The sequence below is a fragment of the Opisthocomus hoazin genome, chromosome 7 (genome assembly GCF_030867145.1).
Source record: "Opisthocomus hoazin isolate bOpiHoa1 chromosome 7, bOpiHoa1.hap1, whole genome shotgun sequence".
NCBI classification, from domain to species: Eukaryota; Metazoa; Chordata; class Aves; order Opisthocomiformes; family Opisthocomidae; genus Opisthocomus; species Opisthocomus hoazin.
The window spans coordinates 72,081,774-72,107,320 of NC_134420.1; the positions used below are offsets into that span (position 1 = coordinate 72,081,774).

At 63.9% G+C, this 25,547-nt stretch overlaps 2 protein-coding genes across 2 annotated transcripts; one reads left to right on the forward strand and one right to left on the reverse strand.

Annotated features, from left to right (window-relative positions):
• Positions 1-71: 71 nt before the first annotated feature.
• PYGL (glycogen phosphorylase L) lies at positions 72-13,088 on the forward strand. Its single transcript, XM_075427229.1, has 20 exons — positions 72-439; positions 2,274-2,375; positions 3,672-3,750; positions 4,012-4,115; positions 5,364-5,495; positions 6,629-6,740; positions 6,825-6,907; positions 8,179-8,322; positions 8,491-8,583; positions 9,003-9,149; positions 9,738-9,901; positions 10,004-10,118; positions 10,310-10,411; positions 10,489-10,636; positions 10,752-10,810; positions 11,124-11,265; positions 11,438-11,645; positions 11,725-11,859; positions 12,418-12,484; positions 12,708-13,088. The coding sequence occupies exons 1-20, from the start codon at positions 197-199 to the stop codon at positions 12,894-12,896; spliced, it is 2,568 nt and encodes an 855-aa protein (XP_075283344.1). The 5' UTR covers positions 72-196; the 3' UTR covers positions 12,897-13,088.
• Positions 13,089-14,661: 1,573 nt separating this feature from the next.
• Positions 14,662-20,275, reverse strand: ABHD12B (abhydrolase domain containing 12B). Its single transcript, XM_075425969.1, has 13 exons — positions 20,172-20,275; positions 18,504-18,631; positions 17,920-18,022; positions 17,716-17,835; positions 17,368-17,398; positions 17,171-17,216; positions 16,949-17,078; positions 16,732-16,772; positions 16,366-16,445; positions 16,002-16,084; positions 15,418-15,496; positions 15,123-15,247; positions 14,662-14,779 (listed from the first exon to the last, which is right to left on the reverse strand). Exons 1-13 carry the CDS (start codon positions 20,273-20,275, stop codon positions 14,758-14,760), a joined length of 1,092 nt encoding a protein of 363 aa, XP_075282084.1. The 3' UTR covers positions 14,662-14,757.
• Between the last annotated feature and the right edge of the window lie 5,272 nt (positions 20,276-25,547).

Here is a 25,547-nt window from a genome sequence, read left to right on the forward strand (position 1 = left end):
GGCGGGGCGGGGCTTAGGGATGGGGCGGAGCCTCGCCCCGCCCCGAGGCGGAGCCAGCGCTGGGCGGAGGCGGAACGCGGCTCCCGGAACGCGTCCTCCCCGCGCTCCCCGCATCCCCCCGCTGCGCGTCTCCCCGTCCCGCCTGGGTCCCCCCGACCCCTTGGGGGTCCCGTCCCCCCCCCCCCCCGCCGCCGCCATGTCCCGCCCGCTGTCGGACCAGGAGCGGAGGAAGCAGATCAGCATCCGCGGGATCGTGGGAGCCGAGAGCGTGGCCGAGCTGAAGCGGGGCTTCAACCGCCACCTCCACTTCACCCTGGTCAAGGACCGCAACGTGGCCACCCCCCGCGACTACTACTTCGCCCTGGCCCACACCGTGCGGGACCACTTGGTGGGGCGCTGGATCCGCACCCAGCAGTACTACTACGAGAAGGACCCCAAGGTGGGAGCCGGGGGGGGGGGGGGGGGATGCTGGGGAGGGGGGGAGGATGCTGAGGAGGGGGGGAGGATGCTGGGGAGGGGGGGAGGATGCTGAGGAGGGGGGGACACCCCAGCTTCGCAGGTTTGTGCAGGAGTTTCTGTCCTTCCGCCGCTCATCTGCGCTTGCTCGCCCGGCGTGCGGGGCTCTGGTTGCGGGGGGATTAAGCGTTAATCCCCTCCGGACACCTGGACGGTCCTGTCGGATCCAATCTCCTCCCAGCCAACGCGGCGCTGGGACCGTGCCAGCCCCTGGTAGCTCACCCCCCCCCCCCCCCTCCCCGTGTCGTCTAAGGGTGAGAAAAATGGATGAGCCCCTTCCAGGGTTTCGATCTGGGGGTTTTCCTCCATGGGCGAGCCGTGCTGGGCGCCGTCTGCTCGGCGTCGCTGCTTTCAGCTCTGCTGGGAGCAGACCAGTAAGCCCAGCATCCCCAGTTTGACCCCCCCGGGGCCAGATCCTGGGGAAACCTGACTTGTCAGCAGTTTCCTCCAAACTAAATCCTTCCTTCAAACCTGCTGGTGCTGAGGCCGGGGGATGGTCTAGACAAGCCTCTGCCTTACCGGCCGCATCCTGCACCCATCGAGTCAGTGCTGAGGCGGCCGAGCCCCCGGGGATGGCGGGGGAAGCCGATGGCTCCCGCACGCACCCGGACCCGGCAGCTCGCCCGGTTTCTTGGCGGCTCAGGGTGACGTTGGGAAACGTCCCCTTTTTAAAGGTGAACTTTGTACCGGCGTGCTCGGGGTGACCGTCCCGGCGCCGGGGCTTGTCCAAACAGAACCGCTCGGTTCCCGGCTCCGGGAACAGCGGCGGCAGGAGAGCAGGGCCGGGGCTGCGGGCACAGCCGCCTCCGAGGAGCCCCACCTGGGGACACGGTTTAGCAGAATCACAGAATCACAGAATGTTCGGGGTTGGAAGGGACCTCTGTGGGTCACCCAGCCCAACCCCCTGCCCAAGCAGGGTCACCCAGAGCAGGCTGCACAGCACCGCGTCCAGGCGGGGCTGGAATATCTCCAGAGAAGGAGACTCCACAGCCTCCCTGGGCAGCCTGGGCCAGGGCTCCGTCACCCTCAGAGGGAAGAAGTTCTTCCTCATCTTCAGCTGGAGCTTCCTCTGCTTCGGTTTGTGCCCGTTGCCCCTTGTCCTGTCACTGGGCACCACTGGAAAGAGTCTGGCCCCGTCCTCCTGACACCCACCCTGCAGACATTTCGAGGCATTTCTAAGGTCCCCTCTCAGCCTTCTCTTCTCCAGGCTGAACAAGCCCAGCTCCCTCAGCCTCTCCTCGTAGGAGAGATGCTCCAGTCCCCTCACCATCCTCGTAGCCCTCCGCTGGACTCTCTCCAGTAGCTCCTCATCTTTCTTGAACTGGGGAGCCCAGAACTGGACACAGCACTGCAGATGGGGCCTCCCCAGGGCAGGGCAGAGGGGAAGGAGAACCTCCCTCGTCCTGCTGGCCACACTCCTCTTGATGCACCCCAGGATCCCATTGGCCTTCTTGGCAGCCAGGGCACACTGCTGGCTCATGGTCACCCTGTTGTCCCCCAGCACTCCCAGTCCCTCTCCACAGAGCTGCTCTCCAGCAGGTCCGCCCCAAGCCTGTACTGGTGCACTGGGCATGGTGCACCATGCAGACATGGTGGTGTTGGGGTAACACTTGGACTTGATCATCCTAGAGATCTTTTCCAACCTTAAGGATTCTGTGATTCTTGTTTCATGATGACACCTGACCACGGCTTCGGGGGTCCAGCTGAGCGTCCTCCGGCCCCGGGGACAGTGACCAGGCGTTGGTTTTCTCTTCCAGAGGATTTACTACCTCTCCCTGGAGTTCTACATGGGGCGGACGCTGCAGAACACCATGATTAACCTGGGGCTGCAGAACGCCTGCGACGAAGCCATCTACCAGGTGAGCATCCTGCGGCTCGGTGCGGACCCGGACCGGGACGGCTCCACGCTCTCCGGCTCCTGGAGATCTTCATGGTTTGTGGCACTGGCTGCAAACGGCTCCTTGATGCCTCAGCAGAGGCGCTTGGGTTATTGGAGGTTTTGGGGTGCCTCCTTCCCCCCCCGTCCCCGCCACGCTTGCACCGTCGTATGCGGCTGGGGCCGCTTGCACAACAGCCAGAGCCGCTTTCAACCAAAGGAGAGGAACTTATTTTTATGTTTTTTTTAAATTTTTTTTATCCGTTGCCGTGAGGGCAGCAGCCCAGCCGGGGTGGAGGGGAAGAGCCCGGGCTGCTGCGTGGCGGGAGCCTGGGCGAGAGGAAGGCTGGGTGGAAATCCTCGTCTTCGCGGTGACGATGGGTCAGGTTCTGGAGGGAGATCCTCCTGGTGCGGACGCCGAGCCCGCCGGACACGAGTGCCAAACGTTTCTAAAAGAAGATGTTTGGCACAGTATAATATTTCTTCCCTCTGAGGGTGACGGAGCCCTGGCCCAGGCTGCCCAGGGAGGTTGTGGAGTCTCCTTCTCTGGAGATATTCAAGACCCACCTGGACAAGGTCCTCTACAACCTACTGTAGGTGACCCTGCTTCGGCAGGAGGGTTGGGCTGGGTGACCCACAGAGGTCCCTGCCAACCCCTACCATTCTGTGATTCTGTGATAAAGGAGAAGGTGCAGCCCAATTAAAGATGAGGGGTGCTGGGTCCGGCCCTCCCGCACGGGTGGCTGAGGGATCGGGGCTGTCCCCGCTTGCTGTGACCGTGGGACGTCGAGGGGGGACATCGGACCGAGGGGTTTCCATGGGAAATGTGGCTCAGCCCTGGCAAGGCACCGTCTGGTTTCCCTCTGAGCTGCCCGAGGAGCTTTGCATAGGCAAAACCTCTTCCTCCTGCAGCATCCCGGGCTGGGAAACTTTAAATTTCCTTGTAAAAGCGGTGGAGCTGCTTCTCCGGGTGTCTGCGCTGAAGGGCGATGCCTGGAGCCTGGGGTGACGGGTGCCCGGGTGCCTGCCCCAGGGTTTGGGGGTGCTGGGGGAGCGGGAAGGCAGCGTCGGACCCTGCGGGGCTGCAGCCGTGGGGCTGGGGCTTGGAGGGGGGGGAATGACCCTGGGGGGACCTGCCCGAAATGTCGGGGACCACGAGAGCAGCACCCCACGCCCGGGAGCTGGTCCACGCCAAGGGCAAGGTCACGGGTGCCCCCGTGTGAAGGCTGCTGGAGTGACTTAAACACGGGAGCTGGAGCCTTCTCCCCCTCGTCTGCAGCTCGGGCTGGACGTGGAGGAGCTGGAGGAGATCGAGGAGGACGCCGGTCTCGGCAACGGCGGTCTCGGCAGGCTTGCTGGTGAGTGACCCCCCCCCAAAGCAGTCTCCCTGCCTATGTGGTGGGGCTTTGCACCCACTGTGGGGGGGTACCTAAACCCAGGGGGGTTTCTTGTTGCTCCAGCCTTGTCGTGCACGGGGCGAGGGGTGCTGGGTGCCCGGGGAGCGAGCGGCGGCTGCCGGCCCCGGCTCGTGTCCCTGCGGGGCGGCTGCTTTGGCAGGGAGAAGGACCTGGGGGGGGGAAGAGGACCTGCAGCTCCCTGCTCTCCTCTCTCCCTGGCAGCCTGCTTCCTCGACTCGATGGCGACGCTGGGGCTGGCAGCCTACGGCTACGGCATCCGCTACGAGTACGGCATCTTCAACCAGAAGATCCGGGACGGGTGGCAGGTAGGGACAGAGACGCACGGTCCTCACCTTCCCCCGGCGCGGCCGAAGCCCCGCGTCCAGCCTGCCCCTTAGATCAGGCCGCGCTCGGGGCGTGTGGATTCTCTTCCCTTAGCTCGGGGCCGGAGCTGGTGCTGCGATATTTAAAACTTTCAGACGTTTTCTGGACCGAATTTAACTTTTTAAACCAGTGCAAGCGCTCAGCATCCCTCCCTGCCGCGGGGAAGCTCGTCCTTCATCCCAGCCGGCTCCGGCGTGCGGGGATGGGGGTCAGCCCGGTGTCGTGGTTCCCGCTCCAGCCCGTCAGTGGCTCGGTGCAGCGGCCCCGCTAATTAGCAGAAAGCTGCAAGGCATCGTCATCAGAGGGCTGGAGTGATGATCTGAGGGCTGGAGGCCCTCTCCTACGAGGACAGGTTGAGGGAGCTGGGGCTGCTCAGCCTGGGGAGGAGAAGGCTGCGGGGTGACCTTAGAGCAGCTGCCAGTGCCTGGAGGGGCTGCGAGAGAGCTGCAGAGGGGCTGGGACAAGGGCATGGAGTGATAGGACACAGGGTGATGGCTTCAAGCTGAGAGAGGGGAGGTTTAGACTGGATATTAGGAAGAAATTCTTCACTGTGAGGGTGGTGAAACCCTGACACAGGTTGCCCAGAGAGGTGGTCGATGCCCCATCCCTGGAAACACCGAAGGCCAGGTTGGACAGGGCTCTGAGCAGCCTGACCCAGGTGAAGATGTCCCTGCTCGCTGCAGGGGGTTGGACCAGATGGCCTTGGAAGGTCCCCTCCAACCCAAACCATTCTGTGATTCCCTGATTCTCTGATCCTGTGTGTCTATGCTCTCCTGGCTGCCCTCATCCATCTCCGCAGCGTGCCCTGCTCAGGGCCAGCACCACCACGAGAGCCGCTCCGTGGGGAGCAGGCGAGGGTCCGGAGGCCGTGTCCCTGCTCCCGGCGGGGTGGGGATGGTTTCGCAGGGGTGGTACAGGGATGCCATGGGGTACCACCATGGGGGGCCAGGTCCAGCCTCCCGGCCCTGCTGCGCTGCTGGACGCCTGGGTTACAGCGTGCTGTGGACATGCGGTGTGCATCTGCAAAACCCCCGGTGGGAGACAACCCCCCGTACCCCGCGAGCGCTCCCAAAAGCTGCGTCCACGGACCCCGAGGCATCGTCCCCTTTCCCAGCCATCCTCCACGCGGCACAGCCCGGGGAGGTCCCCGCGGCCGGCTGGCCCCGTCACCGCTCCCGCTCCCTCGGCAGGTGGAAGAAGCCGACGACTGGCTCCGGCACGGGAACCCCTGGGAGAAAGCCCGTCCCGAGTACATGCTGCCCGTGCACTTCTACGGCCGGGTGGAGCACGCTGCCGCCGGCACCAAGTGGGTCGACACCCAGGTACGGGCTGGGGCGCAGCCCTGTGGGGCCGGCATGCGGGGAACCCCCCATCCCCGTCCAGGGCTTGTCCCATCGCCTGGGGGGCTCTCGCTGGCCGGCTGCACCCCGGGAACGGGTCCTGGTGGGGAGGGTTGTGCTGGTGAGGCTGCTTCGCTGGGGTGGGAAAGGAGCAAATTGGGGAGGAGATGGACATAGCGATGGGGACAGGACATTAAGCAGAGTGTGGGCAGCAGGTCGAGGGAGGTTCTCCTCCCCCTCTGCTCTGCCCTGGTGAGGCCCCATCTGCAGTGCTGTGTCCAGTGCTGGGCTCCCCAGTTCAAGAAAGATGAGGAGCTACTGGAGAGAGTCCAGCGGAGGGCTACGAGGATGAGGAGGGGACTGGAGCATCTCTCCTACGAGGAGAGGCTGAGGGAGCTGGGCTTGTTCAGCCTGGAGAAGAGAAGGCTGCGAGGGGACCTTAGAAATGCCTACAAATATCTGCAGGGTGGGTGTCAGGAGGACGGGGCCAGACTCTTTCCAGTGGTGCCCAGCGACAGGACAAGGGGCAATGGGCACAAACTGAAGCAGAGGAAGTTCCAGCTGAAGATGAGGAAGAACTTCTTCCCTCTGAGGGTGACGGAGCCCTGGCCCAGGCTGCCCAGGGAGGCTGTGGAGTCTCCTTCTCTGGAGATATTCCAGCCCCGCCTGGACGCGGTGCTGTGCAGCCTGCTCTGGGTGACCCTGCTTGGGCAGGGGGTTGGGCTGGGTGACCCACAGAGGTTCCTTCCAGCCCCAACCACTCTGTGATTCTGGGTTTTGCTGGTCCACGGCTGGAGCCAAGCTCTGAAATACCCCAAAGCACCTCCAGCAGGTCTGCGTGCAATACGCAGCCCCGCACGATGGCTCACATTGAGCTTCTCCTGACCCTCGCAAGCCTCTCCAGCCTCTGAGGGCTTCTGGCAAGACCCCAGGGGAGCCGGGCTGTCCGCAGGGCAGGGGGTACCCAGCACGTCCCCACACGTGGAATGTCATGAAGGAGGATGCAGCCCTGAGCTCGCTCCTCCGGGAGGGTCTGTGGGGCGGGAGGGCTCCGGTGGGGCAGGGGGACACAGCCGGGGTCACAGCCCAGCTTCAGCCACCCTGCCGTGTCCTAGGTGGTGCTGGCACTGCCCTACGACACCCCCGTGCCCGGGTACATGAACAACACCGTCAACACCATGCGCCTGTGGTCGGCTCGGGCGCCCAACGACTTCAACCTGCGGGACTGTAAGTGGGTGCTGGTGGGGGGCCGAGTGGGACGGGGTGCGGGGGGTGGTCCAGCACCCACCTTATCCCTCTGCTCCTCCCCAGTCAACGTCGGAGACTACATCCAGGCCGTGCTGGACAGAAACCTGGCGGAGAACATATCCCGTGTCCTCTACCCCAACGACAACGTAAGTCAGGGTGCAGGGGTGTCCCGGTTTTAACGACTGCGGAGCAGCCTCTCTCACCAGGCCATGGCAGAGATGTCTTAGTTGTGTTTGAAGCTGCTCGTGGTGCTTGGACGGGGATCGGTGCCTGTCACCAGCGCTGCAGCAGAGATGAGTCCATTCCTGGGCAAATCCCTGGTCAGTGTGGTGAGGGGAGGGAGTAGGGATGAGCACGTCCCGCTGCAGAAATGTTCCTCAAGCCTCAGTCAGGCGTTGGTCCAGAGGAGGCCACAGAGATGATCCGAGGGCTGGAGCACCTCTGCTATGAGGACAGGCTGAGGGAGCTGGGGCTGTTCAGCCTGGAGAAGAGAAGGCTGCGGGGTGACCTTAGAGCAGCTGCCAGTGCCTGGAGGGGCCAACAGGAAGGATGGAGAGGGGCTTTTCACAAGGGGGTGTAGTGACAGGACAAGGGGGAACGGTTGTAAACTAAAAGAGGGCAGATTTAGATGAGATATTGGGAAGAAATTCTTCCCCATGAGGGTGGTGAGGCCCTGGCCCAGGTTGCCCAGAGAAGCTGTGGCTGCCCCCTCCCTGGCAGTGCTCAAGGCCAGGTTGGATGGAGCTCTGAGCACCCTGGGCTGGTGGAAGATGTCCCTGCTGATGGCAGGGGGGTTGGAACCAGATGAGCTTTAAGGTCCCTTCCAACTCAAACCATTCTATGATTCTATGATTGGACCAGGCTGCCCAGGGCAGTGGTGGAGTCCCCATCCCTGGAGGGGTTCAAAAACCGTGTGGATGTGGCACTTGGGGACATGGTTTAGCAGGCATGGGGGTGTTGGGCTGATGGTTGGACTTGATGATCTCAGAGGTCTCTTCCAACCTGAATGATTCTCTGATTCTGTATAACATGAAGGTGAACGGGTGAGCACTGCTGGCATTTTCCTGCCCGTCCCTCGCAGCGCAGGAGCAGAGGTTGTGCCTCAGGTGGCCCTTTCGCACCCCGAGCTCTTGCCACGGGTGTTGCTGCCGTGCCGCACGCTGGCTGGCACGGAGGCGCGTTGGGATGGTTTCAACCGCTGTTTGTCCCAGCACATCTCCAGCCCACTGAGCTGAAAGCTGGAAAGCCAGAGGACATCAGGGTCTGAGCTGCTGGGGGAAGCCCTGGGGGCTCGCGCCACAGTGGGTGTTTGCCGGCGTGGGTCCGTGCCGGCATGGACCCCCCCGGGAAGGCACAGCTGCCCCGGCGCGGCGCAGTCCGGCAGCGCGGTGCCATCCTCCCGCTCCTCCGCTCGCAGTTCTTCGAGGGGAAGGAGCTGCGGCTGAAGCAGGAGTACTTCGTGGTGGCTGCCACCCTCCAGGACATCATACGCCGCTTCAAAGCGTCCAAATTCGGGAGCACGGACAGTGTCCGCACCGTGTTTGATTCCTTCCCCGACCAGGTACGAGCTGGGGTTGCTCTGACGTGTGCCTCGGGGCTTGTTTCGGTGCCTCCCAACGTGCACCCAGGGCTGGAGGGGATTCGTGGACCCTCCGTGGGTGCCATGGGCAGTGGGATGCCCTCGTGTCCCCCAGCATGTCCCCACGTCCCACCCCTGCTCTCCCCGCAGGTCGCCATCCAGCTGAACGACACGCACCCCGCCATGGCCATCCCTGAGCTGATGAGGATTCTGGTGGACATCGAGAAGCTGCCGTGGAACAAGGTAGGGAGACCCAACCTGGGCCCCGTGTCCCCTCTGCTTGCACCCACCCTCCTGCCTGCCACAGAATCACAGAATGGTAGGGATTGGAAGGGCCCTCTGTGGGTCACCCAGTCCAACCCCCCTGCCGAAGCAGGGTCACCGACAGTAGGCTGTAGAGGACCTTGTCCAGGCGGGTCTTGAATATCTCCAGAGAAGGAGACTCCACAGCCTCCCTGGGCAGCCTGCCCATGGCAGAGGAGTTGGGGAACCAGCTTTGTAGCTGCTGGTGGCCTGGTCAGTGGTTTGGAGCAGTCAGGTTGGGTTTAGCCGGTGTGGACTTGGAGGAACTGGCTTGGCCATGCCACTGGTGACGGTGGGAGGACCACACACCCGAGGCTGCCTTCCCCCTCACTGCTCAGCCACGGCTCTCGCCCCGGCAGGCTTGGGACATCACCAAGCAGACCTTCGCCTACACCAACCACACGGTGCTCCCCGAAGCCCTGGAGCGCTGGCCGGTGGACCTGGTGGAGAAGCTGCTCCCCAGGCACCTGCAGATCATCTACGAGATCAATCAGAGACACCTGGATGTAAGTGCGGTGGGGCGGCCCAGGAGGTCTCTCCGGAGAGGGGAACGGGGCTGGCACACACGGTGTCATCGGGATTCGGGGGACGCACAGACCGGTGATGCTGGGTGTGTGGCCAAGGTGGTTCTGGTGGCTATCTCAGGAGGCTGGTGAGTAGGAAAGCCCTTCCCACCGGTCTATCGCCACCCCACAGTTAGGGGTTGTTTTAAAGGCTTCCTCCATTGCTCCAGGGACCTGCCTGCTGGCATTTGCTTTGCTCCCTAAGCGCTAAATTCATCGCGAGGAAGGATGAGGTTGGGGGTACAAGGGAGATGGTGGTTTGGCCTCCTGGTATGGGAGCACGAGGCTTTCACCGAAACGTCCCCGCCGGCCAAGGATGTGGGGGTCTGGGTGGGGGTCCTTCTGCCCAGAGATGTCCACGGTGGGGAAGGGCATCCCTTGGAGGGGGTTTGCACCGTCGCTCTGGAGTAAAAGCCACCGCTCTGGCTGGTGTTGAATGCACTGGGGACATCGCTGTGGCCCCCTCCTCGGGAGCCATCAGGTGGGACATCCCTAAACGCCGCTCACCTCCTCCCCGGCCTCCACCGGCAGCACATCGCGTCCCTCTTCCCTAACGACGTGGACCGGCTGCGGAGGATGTCCCTGATAGAGGAGGGAGGCACCAAGAGGATCAACATGGCCCACCTCTGCATCGTCGGCTCCCACGCTGTCAACGGCGTGGCCAAGATCCACTCCGAGATCGTCAAGACTCAAGTGTAAGTGCGTGGGGGAGGGAGGCGGTGGTGGATCACCCCCGGCTCGGAAATGGTTGGCGGTGGCAGGTCCCAGCTGAAGCTGTCCCCTCCTCATCCTCGCAGCTTCAAGGACTTTGCATCGCTGGAGCCGGAGAAGTTTCAGAACAAGACCAACGGCATCACCCCGCGGCGCTGGCTCCTGCTCTGCAACCCGGGGCTGGCGGAACTCATCGCGGAGGTAACGGCGTGGAGGGGACCGTGCTGTCCCCTGACCCTCCCCAACCCCAGGACCACCGCTCCAACCTCAGCCGTTGACGTCGTTTAAATGGTCGAGCTCCGTTTGCACCTCACCCAGCGCCCCGCTCCCGCTTTCCGAGCCTTGCCGGGCGGGAGCGACGTGCCCGGTGATGGCGGCTGCTCCCGTTGCAGAAAATCGGGGAGGACTACGTGCGGGACCTGAGCCAGCTGGCGAAGCTCCACGAGTTGGTGGACGACGACGTCTTCATCCGGGAGGTGGCCAAAGTGAAGCAGGTGAGGGGCGCGGGCAGCGGGGACGCGGGCAGGTGGAGCGCCGGCCAGGGGCTGACGCGCTGCCGGCCCTCGCCCAGGAGAACAAGGTGAAGTTCGCGCTCTACCTGGAGAAGGAGTACGAGGTGAAGATCAACCCTTCCTCCATGTTCGACGTGCACGTGAAGAGGATCCACGAGTACAAGCGGCAGCTGATGAACTGCCTGCACATCATCACCATGTACAACCGTAAGCCACCGCGCGCCCCGAGGGGACGGACTGCCCCGCGGCCCCGCACCAGCGTCCCCGTCCCCCGGGGCCACGGCTAAGGCAGGGGGTGACGCCGCACCGCTGTCTTCTCCAGGCATCAGGAGGGACCCTGCGAAGATGTTTGTGCCGAGGACGGTGATCATTGGGGGCAAGGTAAGTCGGGTCAGGAGCTTGAGGCATTTTGGTGGAAGCCCTTGAAAATGCCCTAGGGGACTTGGGTGCAGATGTCTCATGGGGCCATGTCCGTGAAGCTCTCCAGGGACTGCTGGGGTAGCACTTGTTGGCTTCAACCCAAGCAAGGCATGAAGTTTTGAAGGGCTTGCACAACCGTGGGCCATAAAGTTGGTGATGCAACACACGGGTTGGAGAAGGTGATGGGAGCAGGGCTGAGCAGGTGCTTCCCCGGGCACATGGGAGCTGGGTGCTCCTCGCCTGCCCCCGGGCTCACCCGTGGCTTTTCTCCTAGGCTGCCCCAGGGTATCACATGGCTAAAATGATCATCAAGCTGATCAACGCTGTGGCTCAGGTGGTGAACAACGACCCTGTTGTGGGGAGCAAGCTGAAGGTCATCTTCCTGGAGAACTACAGGGTCTCGCTGGCAGAGAAAGGTAGCCCACATGGGGCACGCTGCTGGGAGGGGGTGTCCACCCTGTGGCCCCATGGCTGCCCACAAGCCCATGGCTCCGTCACCACGACACGGCAGGTCTAGTGTCCTTCAGCACAACGCAAACCCAAAGCCAGTCGCTGCGAGCCCCTTGTGTCCGTGTGTTTTGTTGGCAGTGATTCCTGCTACCGACCTGTCGGAGCAGATCTCCACGGCGGGCACCGAGGCATCGGGTACCGGGAACATGAAGTTCATGCTGAACGGGGCTCTGACCATCGGCACCATGGATGGAGCCAACGTGGAAATGGCCGAGGAGGCTGGAGAGGAAAACCTGTTTATCTTTGGCATGAGGGTGGAGGACGTCACGGAGCTGGACAGGGAAGGGTGAGGGCTGGGGACGCTGCAGGGGTGCTACCACGGGCAGTTGGAGCAGCACCATCTCATATCAACCCTTCCCTGCCAGGTACAATGCCCAGGAGTACTACGACCGGCTCCCCGAGTTGAAGCAAGCCATTGACCAAATTAGGAGTGGCTTCTTCTCCCCGCAGGAGCCAGACCTCTTCAAAGACGTGGTCAACATGCTCTTCCACCATGACCGGTGAGGCCTGGGGTGCCATCCATCCGCTGGGTTGGGTCTCTCCGCCAAACTCCTCATGCAGAGCGGCCGCCTGCACCGACCATCCACCCTTGGGCTGATAAGGTCCCATTTTTGGGCCCTGATGTTTGATTGATGCTCCACGGGTACAAGAAGCTCTCCATGTACGACACTTCACGCTTGCCACGTTAAAGTCTGGGGTACCTTAAGGCCACATTTGGGTGCACAGCCCTCACCAGATGTAGATGCTTTTAGGTATCTCAAGGGCTTTCCTGGCCGGAGCACCAAGCAGCCATGGGCTGTGGACATGTGCACCGAGGAGATGTTTTCCCGGTGAGCTGACTCAGGGTGTGCCAGGGCACCCATCCAGCCCGCGCCGGAGCTGTGGGCTTGCAAGGCCCCGTACAAACAGGGCTTGGGGAGGATGACTTGGTGTTCGAAGAAGACCTCCCGCTGCAGATCTGGCAGCCAGAGCCCCGTGCGCTGAAGCCACCGGCCACTGCCGTGCTCCCACCTACGCATTTCTGCTGTCGCTGACTCCCTCTTTCTCTGCCACTACAGGTTTAAAGTTTTTGCAGACTACGAGGCTTACGTCAAGTGCCAGGAGAAGGTCAGCGAGCTGTACCTGGTGAGTGCCAGCCCGGGGCGGAGGCGAGGCAGCTGTGATGGGGACCCAACACCCAACTCTGGAGATGGGGTCTGGTGGGGCTGCACACATAGCTGGGTTCCTGGCAAGGAGGCTCCTGGCTGTGCTGCTGCAGGGGCTCCCTGGCTGAGATCCAGTCTTGGGGCCAACGTGGCGCCCATGGGTGCAAGCCTCCGGCCGCACCATCCCACCACTCTCCTTGCAGAACTCCAAGGCGTGGACCAAGATGGTCATCAGGAACATCGCGGCGGCCGGCAAGTTCTCCAGCGACCGCACCATCAAGGAGTACGCCCGGGACATCTGGCACGTGGAACCCTCCGACCTGAAGATCCCACCGCCCAACGAGCCCCGGGACGTGGTGGAGGACAAGACCCCCAACGGCACGGCGGCGTAGGAGCTGGGGGGGACGTGAGCACGCGCGCCGTACAGGTGTCTCTGCTGTCTAGGCTCCGTGTTGCTGCTGCTGGCTTTCCTACGGACGGGGAATTGGGGGGTGGATTTTTATAACCTATGTGTTGTGCGGAAAGCGAAACCACGCCGCCGTGTTGCTTGCATAGGTGCTAAAAATAAAAGTGCCACTGCAGTCCAAGGGGCCGTTGGCTGACGCCTAAAATTAGGGACTGGGCTCGCTTGCACCAACGCTAACGCGGCAAGAGGGTGCAGGGGGTCAGTGCGGGCCGGGGTGGGGGCACAGCTGGCTGAGCCCTCGCAGGCGATGCTGAAGCAGGATTTGGGGTGCAGCGCTTGCCAGTCCCAAGGCATCAGAGCTGGCGGGGGGGTTAATCATGCCTGACCAATCTGATGGCTTTCTACGATGGCATGACCGGATGGGTAGATGAGGAGAGAGCACTGGATGTTGTCTACCTCGACTTCAGCAAGGCTTTCGACACGGTCTCCCCTAACATCCTCCTAGGGAAGCTCAGGAAGTGTGGGCTGGATGAGTGGTCGGTGAGGTGCATTGAGATCTGGCTGAATGGCAGAGCTCAGACGGTTGTGATCAGCGGCGCTGAGTCTGGTTGGAGGCCGGTAACTAGTGGTGTCCCTCAGGGGTCAGTACTGGGCCGAATCTTGTTTAACTTCTTCATCAACAACCTGGATGAAGAATTAGAGTGTCCCCTCAGCAAGTTTGCTGATGACACAAACCTGGGAGGTGTGGTGGGTACCCCGGCAGGCTGTGCTGCCATCCAGCGAGACCTGGACAGGCTGGAGAGTTGGGCACAGAGGAACCTGATGAGGTTCAACAAGGGCAAGGGCAGGGTCCTGCACCTGGGGAGGAACAACCCCAGGCACCAGTACAGGCTGGGGCTGACCTGCTGGAGAGCAGCTCTGTGGAGAGGGACTGGGAGTGCTGGGGGACGACAGGGTGACCATGAGCCAGCAGTGTGCCCTGGCTGCCAAGAAGGCCAATGGGATCCCGGGGTGCATCAAGAGGAGTGTGGGCATCAGGTCGAGGGAGGTTCTCCTGCCCCTCTACGCTGCCCTGGTGAGGCCCCATCTGCAGTGCTGTGTCCAGTTCTGGGCTCCCCAGTTCAAGAAAGATGAGGAGCTACTGGAGAGAGTCCAGTGGAGGGCTACGAGGATGATGAGGGGACTGGAGCATCTCTGCTACGAGGAGAGGCTGAGGGAGCTGGGCTTGTTCAGCCTGGAGAAGAGAAGGCTGAGAGGGGACCTTAGAAATGCCTACAAATATCTGCAGGGTGGGGGTCAGGAGGACGGGGCCAGACTCTTTCCAGTGGTGCCCAGCGACAGGACAAGGGGCAACGGGCACAAACTGAAGCAGAGGAAGCTCCAGCTGAAGACGAGGAAGAACTTCTTCCCTCTGAGGGTGATGGAACCCTGGCCCAGGCTGCCCAGGGAGGCTGTGGAGTCTCCTTCTCTGGAGATATTCCAGCCCCGCCTGGACACGGTGCTGTGCAGCCTGCTCTGGGTGACCCTGCTTGGGCAGGGGGTTGGGCTGGGTGACCCACAGAGGTCCCTTCCAACCCCTGCCATGCTGGGATTCTGTGTTTGACGTCAGGCCCGTGTACCCCCACCGCTGCCCCATGCGATGCTCCTGGCCACCGCTTGCATGGTCCTGACCCCGGAGCAGCCCCCAGCTCACAGCAGCGTCTCCATCCCCGGCGTGACCCGCAGCACCCTCGAGGCACCGGGCGCAGGAGAAGGTTTCTCAGCAGTTTTTATTCCATACAGCAGGACGTTCAGTGCCGTGAGGGGTTCCTGGTGAGGGCTGCAGGGAGTGCTGGTGGTTGCTGCCGTCACTTAGTGTTCAAGAAGTCTCTGCAACGAGATGCAATGAACCAGGCGCTGCGTCACCGACCGTCCCGTGCCGCTCCCCATTTCGGAGCCCTGGGACGTGGCGCTGAGCTGGGCTCAGAGCAGAGCGGCAGCTCCGCACCCGGGGCAAAGAGGAGCTGGGGGCTGTCCCCGGGGGTCACCTCCCCACGTCACTGGGGCTGAGGATGGGCTCAGGGCGGTGAGGAGCGGCTGGAGCCCAAAAACTGATGGCGTTCAGCGCTGCAGGGAGGGGACGGAGCAGGGGGAAGGCACCCGCGTGGGTGGGTGGGGGGGGATGCACCCATGGAAGGAGAGGCCAAGGGTCCTTCTGTGCCCCCCCACTTACTTCACCAGGGCGGGCAGCTCCGGGTTGAAGGAGATGTAGTCGTGCCCCAGGCCCAGCTTTTCGGGGAAGGTGATGAACTTCACCCTGGATTTGTCCTTGTAGGTGCTGCGTGCCGCCTCGTAGAGCTGCCAGGGGGTGGGAGCGCGGTCAGCAGCATCCACAGGGGACCCCCAGACCCCCCTCCCGGCACCCCGGGGCCGGCCACCCCCTCCCCAGCCACTTCAGCCCCCCCAAACCAGGCTGAAGCGGTGCCCACCCCCATTCAAGCCCACGCAGAGGTGGCGGTGGTCCCCACCTTGCGGCCCATGTCCGGAGGCAGCACAGCATCATCTTCCGCGTGCAGGATGAGGAGCGGGCAGGCCAGCACCTTCACGCTGCGGGCAGCGAGCGCAGCACCGAGGGGGTCACCCCGGAGCCAAGAGACCCCCGGGAGCCTCCCTGGGTGCTGCTGAAACCCCCACAGCAACTCCAAACCACCCCAGGTGCTCCCTCTCCGAGCCATCCCGGCTCAGCGCAGCCCAACTGCCCCAGGGTGATGCCCTGCACCCTCAAACCCCCGACGCAGGGTGCTCAGGCTTTAAAAACACCCCTGAACCCGGTGGCTTTTAGCAAAGGCGCCCACAAAGACGGAGAGGGAGGGTCCCCCGCTGCCACGGCGCGCGTCTGCGCGTCCCGACTCGAGCACGGGGTGCTCGTGGACTTTGCTCAGCGGTAACGCTCGTCTCTTGAGGTTACGCAAAGCAAAAAGCCACTTCTGAAGCACGAGCAAGCCGGGGAAACGCCAACGGGAGCGCCGGGATCGCGCGGTGCGACATGTCCAACCCGCCCTGGCCCGGCCCGGTGGTCCCGGCATCGTCCCCGTCCCCTCCGGGCGCTCACTTCTCGTCGCTGCGGAAGAACATCTCGCCCAGGGCCAGCGAGTCCAAGACGAGGTACTCGAAACCCGGGAACCGGCGGTAGATCTGCCAGGGAGGGAGTCACAGAATCACAGAATCCCAGCATGGCAGGGGTTGGCAGGGACCTCTGTGGGTCACCCAGCCCAACCCCCTGCCCAAGCAGGGTCACCCAGAGCAGGCTGCACAGCACCGCGTCCAGGCGGGGCTGGAATATCTCCAGAGAAGGAGACTCCTTGCTGGGGGGGTGCTAAGCCACGGCTTTGATTGATGCGCCCATCCCCGGCGAGGTGGGGGGGGGACCGGGGCACTACTGGGGGACCCCGTGGGCAGAGATCCCCCCCCCCCACCTTGGTCATGGGGACATGGGCGGCCGCCTCGCGGATGTTGGTGTAGGGCGACTCGAGGACCACGGCGTCGACCTGGACCCCTGAGGGCAGAGCAAGGCGAGAGCAGGCATGGCTGCGGGGGTCCCGGCCCCCCCAGGGATGCTGCCCACACCCCCGTCCCAGGCAGCGACCCCGGGGCCGAGATCCCCCCATCCTGCTAAGGACGGGGACGGCCACTCGTCCCTGGCACGGTGGCAGGGCTTGATGCTGGAGCGGGGAGCGATGGGGCTCCCCAGCTCCTCTGTGGCCCCCGAAATCTGCCCAGGGACATGCAGAGCCCCAGGAGGGGACACCGCGTGGGGCCACCCCAGCCACGCTGGTCCCTACCTTGCTCCTCCTGCAGCTTCCTCGCCGCGTTGGTGGCAATCCTGCGAGAGGAGAGGTGGAGGTGGCAGCCACAGGGTCCCGGTGGGACACACAGCACCCTCAGACCCTCCAGCAGGGAGCTGGTGCCTCCAGCAAGGAGCTGCTCCAGCCCCTCGGTCCATCCCCAGGGACCAGCTGTGGGCTCCGGGGTGTCCCCCCCCCACCTCGCCACACCTACCCTGTCCCCAAGGAGTGTCCCCAGAGCAGGACGCTGCTGTTCCCGCTCCGCGCTTTGGCCCAGGCGTAGAGTGCCAGGACGTCGGTGGTGAAGCCGCTCTCCGTGGGGTGCCCACTGGAGTCCCCGTAGCCTGCGGGTGACACGGCTCAGTGTCACCACCCGGGGCGGGGAGACCCCGGCCCCAGCGGGGGGTCCCTCGGGAGAGGTGGGGGGTGACTTTACCTCTGTAGTCGAGAGCCAGGATGTGGAAGTCAGCAGCCCCCATCGCCTGTCAGCAGAGCAGCACCGTGCTGTGTCCTGGGGCGGGGGGGGGGGACGCACCCCCGGGTCCCCCAGTGCCACCGGGGTCCTTCTTGGGTTTCCACCAGCAGGACCCTTCCCCCCGGCAGGTCCCAGTCTCCCCGCAGGGGACCACTTACCTTCAAGAACTGGACGCGGTGGCTCGCAGCCCTGATGGGGAAAGGCAGGTTGGAGCTGGGGCAGGGGTCTCCGTCCCGCCGCGAGGACACAGCCGGCCCGGGGGACCCTCTCCTCCGGCACCGGCGCAGACGAGAGACCGGGGTGACCTTATCCCAGGAGGGGAGAGCTGGACGCTCTGGGGCAGGTGGGTTTTGACGTTTTTCTTTAACTCAAAGGGACCTCCCTCCACCCGTGGGGTCAGAAACCACCGCAGCAGCCCCGGCCCCACTGCTGCACCGAGTTTGCCAGGTCTCCCCCCGCGCGAGAGCAGCCGCCGCGCCCGGCCCACCCCACTCACGGGTACTCACCTGGTCCCCCCGTTGCCGTGCAGGTAGATGATGACGGGGTGAGCATCGGCGAGAGCCTCCTCGTACCAGCGCTGGTCCTTACCCTGCGCCTCGGCCCCTCTGCTGCCCGGCACCGTGTGCCTGGGGGGGGGGCCGCAGCGGGGTTACCCGGGGTGGGGGCTGCACCCGGTTTAGCCGTAGCCCACCCGGGGACGCCCCGCTCACCAGATGCCGACCGTGACGCCCGGCTCGGTGGCGAGGTACAGGTTGACGGTGTTGTTCAGCAGCAGCTCCGGCCGCTGAAGGTCCACGAAGAAGGGGAAGGCCACTGGCGGAGAAACCGTGGCCATCGCGTGGGCAACCCCGGAACCCTCGCACCCAGCTGCTTTTAGCCATTTATTTTTTTTTTTTCCCCAAAGCAACACATTATTTCTTTGAAACGACGCTCCTGGAAGCCAGGGGCCGCGCTACGGGCAGCTCGGGGAGCGGGTACCTCCGCCACCCCCTCCCACCCGCGTTTCCAGCCCCGCGGATGCGTGCCCAGATGTGTCGCAACGCCCGGCAATAAACAGGGTCGGCGGCACCTCGTTATTAGGGCTTGCAAAACACGAGGCGCCCACGGCAAAGGTCCCTCCGTGCCTCCTCTGCCAGCCCAGGGCAAGGCGGGGGTCGGATGGGTGCTGTCCCGGTGCCACCCACGGGCTGGGTGTGGTTTTGGGGACCCCCACACACACCCTTCCACCCCCCTGCTTGCTGAATCCCTGGGGAGAGGGGGGGTCTCCCGGTTGGGACAGCCCCATGGCACCCACCGAAGTTCAGGAAGACGAATTTGGTGAGCACGGCGGGGAAGAGGCGGATGAGGAAGGGCACGGAGACGTAGATGAGGAGCAGGTCCAGGAGGAGGTAGCGCAGCCGGGGACGCCAGGCCGGCCAGCCCCTGCCAGGCAGACGCCCCGTTAGCACATCCCGACGGGCTCTGGGGCACAGCAGCGCGGGGTCCCCGTCCCCAACCCCCGCCATGATGGCTGGGTTAAGGGGGCTTTTCCCCCGCCAGGGCCCGAGGCTGCTGTTTGTGTCCCCCTGGGATGGGGAACTGGTTCCCCGCGCCGGGGTCGTGTTCGGCTTTTGGGGATGAGCATGAGGAAGAACTTCTTCCCTCTGAGGGTGACGGAGCCCTGGCCCAGGCTGCCCAGGGAGGCTGTGGAGTCTCCTTCTCTGGAGATATTCCAGCCCCGCCTGGACGCGGTGCTGTGCAGCCTGCTCTGGGTGACCCTGCTTGGGCAGGGGGTTGGGCTGGGTGACCCATAGGGGTCCCTGCCAACCCCTGCCATGCTGGGATTCTGTGATCGTCGTCGGAGCAGCCCCACCGTGACGCAGTGTCACGAGAGGTCACGATCCGGTCCCCCCGCAGCCTCCCATGGGCAGGAAGGGCCGGGAGCCACAAGCCAAACCGGCAACAAGGAGCGACCGATACTATGAGACAACACCCCGAGCCCGTGGGTGGGGTGACACGGTCACGGAGGGGTCCCCACGCCCGGCACCGAGAGCCTCTGCAAGGACACGGAGGAAAGATGGTGGGAAAGCGGCTCGGGGAGCCCGCAGCACCCCGGGAGAAACCAGTCCCCCAGTGACACCAGCACAGGGAGCGTGACCACCTCCCGAAGGGCTGGGGGACGTGTCCAGCCTTGCCGTGCCCTGCCCAGCCCCCGAGAGGGAAGGGAAAGCCGGGAGCTGCCGACCGCCCCACGTCGACGTCTCCAGTGGGCCAACGGTGCCAGGCGATGGGGAAACCAGTCTGGGCACTGGGAGATTTGGGGCAGAGGTTTCTGACGGGCGTCCAAGCACAGCACACGCCCGGGGACACCGTCGCTCCCGCGGAGGCGGATTGAGTCCATCGCCCGCCCCGGGGAGCGCTGCGAGACGCGAGGAAGGGGGTGCCGGGGCAGGATGGCACGGATCCCGGGGCAGGAGAGCCGGGGGGACCTCCCTGAACCCCCAGCCAGGGGGTCCGTGCCCACCGGGGGACAGCTCTGACAGCCGGCACGGCGACCGGCCGCCGCACGGCTTCACGGTGACAGCAAGGTGACACGGGGACGCAGCCAGAGCATGGCATCGTGGTGGGGGCACGGCTGTGGCAGGGTGACACGGGAGGGGGGCACACACATGGGGTCACGGCCCCGGCAAGGTGACATGGGGACGGCAAGGTGACATGGGGACACAGCCACAGCATGGCATCGTGATGGGGGGGGGGGGGGCACGGCCGTGGCAGGGTGACACGGGGGGGACACACACGGGGTCATGGCCCCGGCAAGGTGACAAGGCCACGGCGTGGGGTCATAGGAGCGCGGCCACGACGTGGGGACAGACCGACAGACAGCGTGTGGTGACAGGAGTCGCGACCGGGGTACAGAGCACGGCCACGGCAGGGGACAGGGGGGGTCCCGGGGACGGGGACACGCAGCGCGGCGGGGACTCACCGTTCCGGCCGGGCCCCGCCGGCCCTGCCCTCCGCCCGCCCGCTGTCGCCGTCCGTGTCGCCGCCGCCGTCGCCATCGCCGCCCCGCTCGCCGCGCCGCCGCATCCCCCCCGCCGACTGCCGCGCCGCCGCCGCCACGCCCCGCCCCACGCCGCCAGGCCCCGCCCCACGCCGCCAGGCCCCGCCCCACGCCGCGACGCCCCGCCCCACGCCTCCAAGCCCCGCCTACGCCCGCAGCCGCCCGCTTGCCGGCAGGCCACGCCCTCCGCGCCTAGCCACGCCCTCTTCCCGCCCCTCGGAGCCGCGGGGGCGGGGCCGCGAGGCCCTCCGCGGGGTGGGGGGGGGCCGCGGGGGGGCGGTGGGAGCTGGCCAAGGGAGGGGGGGGGGTGGGGCCGGGAAGAGCGGGGAAGAAGCAGCCTTGCCGTGGCAGAGAGCGGGCAGGGAAAGCTTCCAGGTTTAAAAAAAATCATAAAAAATTAAAATTTTAAAATTTTTTTTAATTTTAAAACATTTTATAAATTTTAAAAATTTTAACATTTAAAAATAAAATTTAAAAATTTAAAAACTAAAATTTAAAAATTTTAAAAATTGAACAGAAAAATTAAAATGTAAAAATAAAAAAGAAGAAATTAAAATTAAAAATTTTAAACATTTTAAACATTTTAAAAATTTTAAAAATTTTAAAAATTTTAAAAATTTTAAAATAAAAAAATAAAAATAAAAAAATTAAATTTTTTTAAAAAAAAGGTTTGATGCCAAACCGGGTGTCCCTTGGCTTGGCTGGCAGGGTAGGAACGTGCTGCCGGTTCCCCTCCCAGCTGCCCCTCCCGCCCGCAGCCCGCTCAGGCTGAGTCAGCCCCAGCTTCTCGGGCTGCTTCCCCACCCCTGATTCACCGGTGTCCCCCGTGAGGCTCCGCCAGGCGCGGGACGGCGCTCAGCCTGGACGCGGGCACGCAGGACCGCGCCGTCGCCGGCGTCCCCGTGCCTGCTGAGGGGGTCTGCGACCCCCATAAATACGCTGCCGGGGGGGCCTGGGTGGGACGAGGCGGGAGCCGGGCACGTGGCCCTGCGCCCCTCCAGCACCCGGGGTGGGAATTTGGGGGTGGGGGGGCTCGGCAGGGCGCTCCCGCGGAGCTTTCCGCGGACGCTGCCTGCTCCAAGCCCCAAACGCGAACCCGAGGACAAACAGGTCCGGTCGAACCGGGGCGGCCGGAGCCGCGGGCAGGCGGGTGCGCGTTCCCCATCAGCGGGTGACGCAAGGAGGTGGCACAAGCCACCCACGAGCCACTCTGCCACGGAGGATGGCGGCTTCCACACCCACCAGAGGGTTTTTTTTTCCCTCCCACCCCCAGTTTCCCCCCGTTCCCAGTGGGTGCCGGGGCACGCGGCACCTCCTCGCCGCGACGATGACGGGAGACGCTGGGATCGGGGCACGGAGCTACGGCAGAAGCTTCGGCGACGCGACGCGCGCCGGGATGGCGCAGCCACGCGAATACTCCTCAAAATAAGGAGAACTTCTCGAAAATCGGCGCGGCGAGCGTGGCAAACGCGCGGGTGTCGCGGGCCGGAGGGAAAACCCCGGGCGTGCGGGGCGAGGTCGGAGCAGCCATGGCGGCGACGCAACTCACGCCGCGGGAGCCGGACGTGCGATGGCAGCAACGAGCCGCAGCCGCGCAGCCACACGGCTCGCCGTGGTTTTATGCCAAAAAAAAGAAAAAAAAAGAAAAAAGAAAATAATAATAGCAAAGTTCGGGCTTGTTTCACTCCAAGCGTCTCCCTGCGGCGGCTGTGAGACGGCTTCCGGGTGGGTTTTCCTACGGTGCCTTTCCCGAAATGCTCCATTTATTTATTTTTTGCTGTTTTTTGCTAATTTTTTGGCTGTTTTACAGCCCTGCTTTCCCCCGGCCCGGCGGGAGGCCGAGCTGCGGGAGGAGACCCCCGGCAGGCTCTCAGCCCCCCGCCAGCTCCCCACCCTCACCCCGGCAGCACCCCGTTGTGCGGGGAAGGAGCCCGAGCCGGGCCGGAACCGGGCGCCCACGGCCTCGCAGAGGGGTCACCCACCCCATTTTTTTGTGTGGCTCCGTGCCAGCCCCCAAGCTGTGGGTCCGGGAGGCAGCTCGTGTGCGGCAGCCCCGGATTTTCCCACACACGCCTTATTTTTTAGGGTTTTTTTTTAATTATTTAGTGTGTGTCACGCCTGACGGCGTGGGCGAGCGGAGGTTTCCTTCCGCCGAGCCGGCGCTGGCCGCGAACGCCGTCCCCAGCCGCAGCTGCTCGCTGGCGGGGGCTCCAGAAATAGGCTGGCGGGGTCGGCGTCTGGCGAGGCTCGGCGGCTCCCAGAAAAACGCCTTCCTCCCTCCGGAATAAGGCGGAAAAAAGAAAAACCGGGATGCCTTTGCCAACAGCCGGGGCTAAAAATGAGTCCGGAATTCGCAGCGGGGCAATGCAGCCTGGTGCGGGCGAGCCGGGGCTCTGCGCATCCCCGCGGGCTGGCTTGGGGACGTGGGGACAGCCGGCACAGAAGCGGGTGACTCTGCTGGGTGACGGCAGAGGTTTTTCGGGGCTGTCGCTTGGATTAGCGAGGCTCCGGCGCTGCGGCGGCGAGGAGGAGGGTGCTGGGGGGGGATAAAGGTCCTGGCGCTCGCCGGGCTCGCGACGAAACAAAGCGGCAGATGGTTTCAGCTTCGGCATAATACCCGGTGACAGAGCGTTTGAACCGGGGACGAGAAAGCAAACGCGGAAAGGGGGAGAGAAAGAAAAGAAAGAAAAACCCTCAGCAAGCGTCAGAGCGGAATAAAGCGGCGGAGAAAAATGGCAAATGGTTAAAAAACCCCCGAACAAAAAGCCGTCCCCCGGCAGCAAGCCGTGGCTGCTGACATCTGGCCAGCCAAGCCTCCTGCCAAGGCCCCCTGCCCTTGAATGTCACCTCTCCCCGGCTCCGTTGCGGCGACACGGCCGCGTCCCCGGGCAGGGCTTTGCTCCGCGCTGGGTGACCCGCTTGGCTCTGCCCCGGCGCTGGCACCGTGGGAGCAGGCGCCGACCCCGGCTGCTGCAGAGGGAGAAATATTTTATTAGGTTTTTTAGCTGAGGTGCGGTGTCCCCGTCACGGCCGGTGGGACCTCGTGGCAAACCAGCCCGCGTCTCCGCTGCGGGGGTCCCGTGGGGTCTTGAGCCTGGTTTGCTATCGGAGCAGGGCTTATGCAACCCGTCAGGCTGCCGGGCATCTGGCTGCGAGGCTTTGGTGTTGCCCTTGCTCCTCCCTTGAAAATATTTTGAACCCGCAGACCAATGTTAGAGTCGCCTTAAAAAACAGAAGAGGGCTTAACAGTTATCATGTCCCCAGTGTTTTCGCAAAACAGAAGCAAAATAAACCCATGCTGCCATCCAGCGAGACCTGGACAGGCTGGAGAGTTGGGCAGAGAGGAACCTGGTGAGGTTCAACAAGGGCAAGGGCAGGGTCCTGCACCTGGCGAGTAACAACCCCAGGCACCAGTACAGGCTGGGGCTGACCTGCTGGAGAGCAGCTCTGTGGAGAGGGACTGGGAGTGCTGGGGGACGACAGGGTGACCATGAGCCAGCAGCGTGTCCTGGGTGCCAAGAAGGGCAGTGGGATCCTGGGGTGCATTCGGAACAGTGTGGCCAGCAGGGCGAGGGAGGTTCTCCTCCCCCTCTACACTGCCCTGGTGAGGCCCCATCTGCAGTGCTGTGTCCAGTTCTGGGCTCCCCAGTTCAAGAGAGATGAGGAGCTACTGGAGAGAGTCCAGTGGAGGGCTACGAGGATGGTGAGGGAACTGGAGCATCTCTCCTCCGAGGAGAGGCTGAGGGAGCTGGGCTTGTTCAGCCTGGAGAAGAGAAGGCTGAGAGGGGACCTTAGAAATGCCTCTAAATATCTGCAGGGTGGGTGTCAGGAGGATGGGGCCAGACTCTTTCCAGTGGTGCCCAGCGACAGGACAAGGGGCAACGGGCACAAACTGAAGCAGAGGAAGCTCCAGCTGAAGATGAGGAAGAACTTCTCCCCTGTGAGGGTGACGGAGCCCTGGCCCAGGCTGCCCAGGAAGGCTGTGGAGTCTCCTTCTCTGGAGATATTCCAGCCCCGCCTGGACGCGGTGCTGTGCAGCCTGCTCTGGGTGACCCTGCTTGGGCAGGGGGTTGGGCTGGGTGACCCACAGAGGTCCCTTCCAACCCCCACCATGCTGGGATTCTGTGAATTGTGAGAGAGCATTTTGCAGCGTGAGCTGAACCCCTTATTAGCCACCAGAGAATCCACATGCCACAACCCTTGGGAGCTGCTGAGCTCCGGCCTCTAATGAGGGCTGCCGAGGTTGAAGTGAGGGTTGGAGTTTCGCTGGTGCCCAGGGTCGGTAGATCAGCGCCCCGGACCCCCACGGGATGGCTCATGGGGCAGAGGGCTGTCCCCAGCTGTGTCCCCCCCAAAGCAAGCGGGGGGGCACAGGCGGATCGGGGTGCCGAGCCACCGTGGGGGCTGGGGCGAGTGGAGGGGCTGGGTGCCACCAGGCACGGCATGGCCCCCGTGTCACGGCCATGCAAGGAGACCCCGGGATGGCGGGGAGCTGGGGTGCCTTGTCCCCAGGGCGGGGACAGTGGGGTGACGTGATGCTGTGACCTTCAGGCATGGGGCAGCCCACGGGATGTGCCACCAGTTTTTTTTGGGACGATGAGGAGCTGCAGGGCCATGTTCCCAGGGGTGTAGGAACACAGGGAACCAGGGTGATGCCACCTTGGGGCCTGGGATGGTGACAACCGAGGTGATGCCACCCTGGGGTGCAGGACAGCAGGGAGCCAGGGCAATGCCACCCTGGGGTATGGGACAGCAGGGAGGTGGGGTGATGCCATCCTGAGATGCAGGATGATGACAACTGAGGTGATGCCACCCTGGGGTATGGGACATCGGGGAGGCAGGGTCACGGCACCCTGGGGTATGGGACAATAGGGAGCTGGGGTGATGCCATGCTGGGATGCGGGATGGTGACAGCGGAGGTGATGCCACCCTGGGGTATGGGACTCTGGGGACCTGGGGTCATGCCAGCCTGTGGTGTGGGACAGTGGGGAGCTGGGGTGATGCCACCCTGGGGTGCGGGATGGTGACAACCAAGGTGATGCCACCCTGGGGTATGGGACAGCAGGGAGCTGGGGTGATGTCACCCTGGACTGCAGGATGATGACAACCGAGCTGATGCCACCTGGGGTGCTGGACCGCGGCCCCCTCCCCCTCCGCCTCCCCCGTGCGCGGCGGGGCGGGGCGTGCCGAGATGGGCGGTGCCACCAGCCGCTCCCGTCCAATCCCGCCCAAAGGCCGCCGGCCACGCCCACCCGGGAGCCGGCCCCGCGCCGCGGCCCAATAAACGCGGCCGCATTT